Source organism: Oryzias melastigma, unplaced genomic scaffold (assembly GCF_002922805.2).
Source record: "Oryzias melastigma strain HK-1 unplaced genomic scaffold, ASM292280v2 sc05397, whole genome shotgun sequence".
NCBI lineage: Eukaryota > Metazoa > Chordata > Actinopteri > Beloniformes > Adrianichthyidae > Oryzias > Oryzias melastigma.
In genome coordinates, this window is record NW_023421964.1 from 1 (window position 1) to 1496 (window position 1496).

The 1496-nt window shown below is 47.5% G+C and overlaps 1 protein-coding gene across 1 annotated transcript; it reads left to right on the forward strand.

Moving 5' to 3' along the window:
* Positions 1–385: 385 nt before the first annotated feature.
* LOC112140926 (protein FAM171B) lies at positions 386–1496 on the forward strand (the record flags this gene model as incomplete). The annotated part of the gene is given in 1 exon segment (XM_024263948.2): positions 386–1496. A coding segment is annotated over 1 exon segment (829 nt), but the record flags the coding sequence as incomplete, so codon positions are not given.

Sequence of the window (1496 nt, forward strand, 5' to 3'; positions counted from 1 at the left end):
TATGGTTGTTCTTGATATTTATTCAATTATAGAAACTGAAAAAAAACTTGTGGAACCACATTGTGTTTAAAATTGGATAGGACCCAATGAACTGACATGACCTGACACCTCTTATGGTGTCACGTTGTTCATCCATCCCTCCCTCCCTACCTAGAGCCATTTTAGAGTAACAAATCAACCTATGTATTATGTTTTTCATCCAAAACCCAGCTGGGATTTGAAGGTGAAAGTGATGATCACCGTTCTACCCCATAATGTTAACACATAATTTGGATTCTACTTTTCTTTTATAGCTATGACATCTTTATGCACATAATAACATACATTCACTGAGACATTTAAACCAGAATGCTTGTATCATAAGATTGATGTGTTTGTTTTGCAGAAGGGAGGTCGGTGGGGAGAAAGCTCTGAAGCTCACAGTAGTGAGGAAAAAGGACCAGAGCACGTCCACATCGTGGGATGAAGCATCTCCAGGACATGTTTACCCTCACCAGCAGCAGGACCAGAACGATGCCTCCTTTATTCCTGTGAATGACAGCAGCGTGATCCGTAACCCCGCCGCCGTGGCTGTGACGGTGGACTGTGACGACGTGGAGCGAGATGCAAATCTGCGCGATCGGACGGTTTTCTTGTCGGAGCAAGTCCAAACTGCGGCGTCTCTGGTGGAGAGTTTGTTTTTCTACAATCAGCCGGTGGCCATCCTTCCTGCTCCGGGATTCCTCCACGTGGAGGAGCGAACGCAGAGGAATAAATCAGCCACTCTGCCGCGAGCTGGCACTGGAGCTGCAGAGGTTAGAAGTAAGGACGGCCTCGCCACGTCTCTGCCTAAAAACCCGACAGAGGAAGCAGAGGATCAGCCTGGAGCTTCAGAGGATCCAAACCCCAGAAGTCCCTTTCCGGAGTCAGCCTCAGTACCGGGAACGTTGAGCAAAATCGGGCAAAGCAGGAAATCAGGGGACACAGCAGCAGGATTTTCTAAAAACCCATCACCTCAGCTTCCTCGGGCCTGGTTTGTGTCGCTGGAGGGGAAACCCGCCGCCGAGATCCACCACGCCACGGCAGAGCAGCAGAGGAGGCGGCGGCCGGCCGAGAGCCGAGACACCAGCTTGGACTCGGGGGTAGACATGAGCGAACTGAACGCAGCTCCTGTGAGGAGAGCTGGAACGCTGGAGCGGAGGGCCACCTTTGTCAAACGCTCATCCCAACAGTGAACAATCACCCTCATAATTGCAAAGGATGATGGGAGAAAAGACCCCACGCCTGCTGACGTGTTACTCAAATGATTTCCAATCTAACACATCAACTATCAGCCTAAGAAACGTAACAAAGACTAACATATAATAACCGTTTAATTGTGATTTTCTTCATCAGCATTTGTGTTTGTCACTTTGTTAGTTTAACGATTCACTCTGATTATCTTTTGATCTATTTTTAAAGCGTTCCCAGTGGTCTTTTAATTATGATTATGCTACTTTTAGCCAAAATAATGAAAA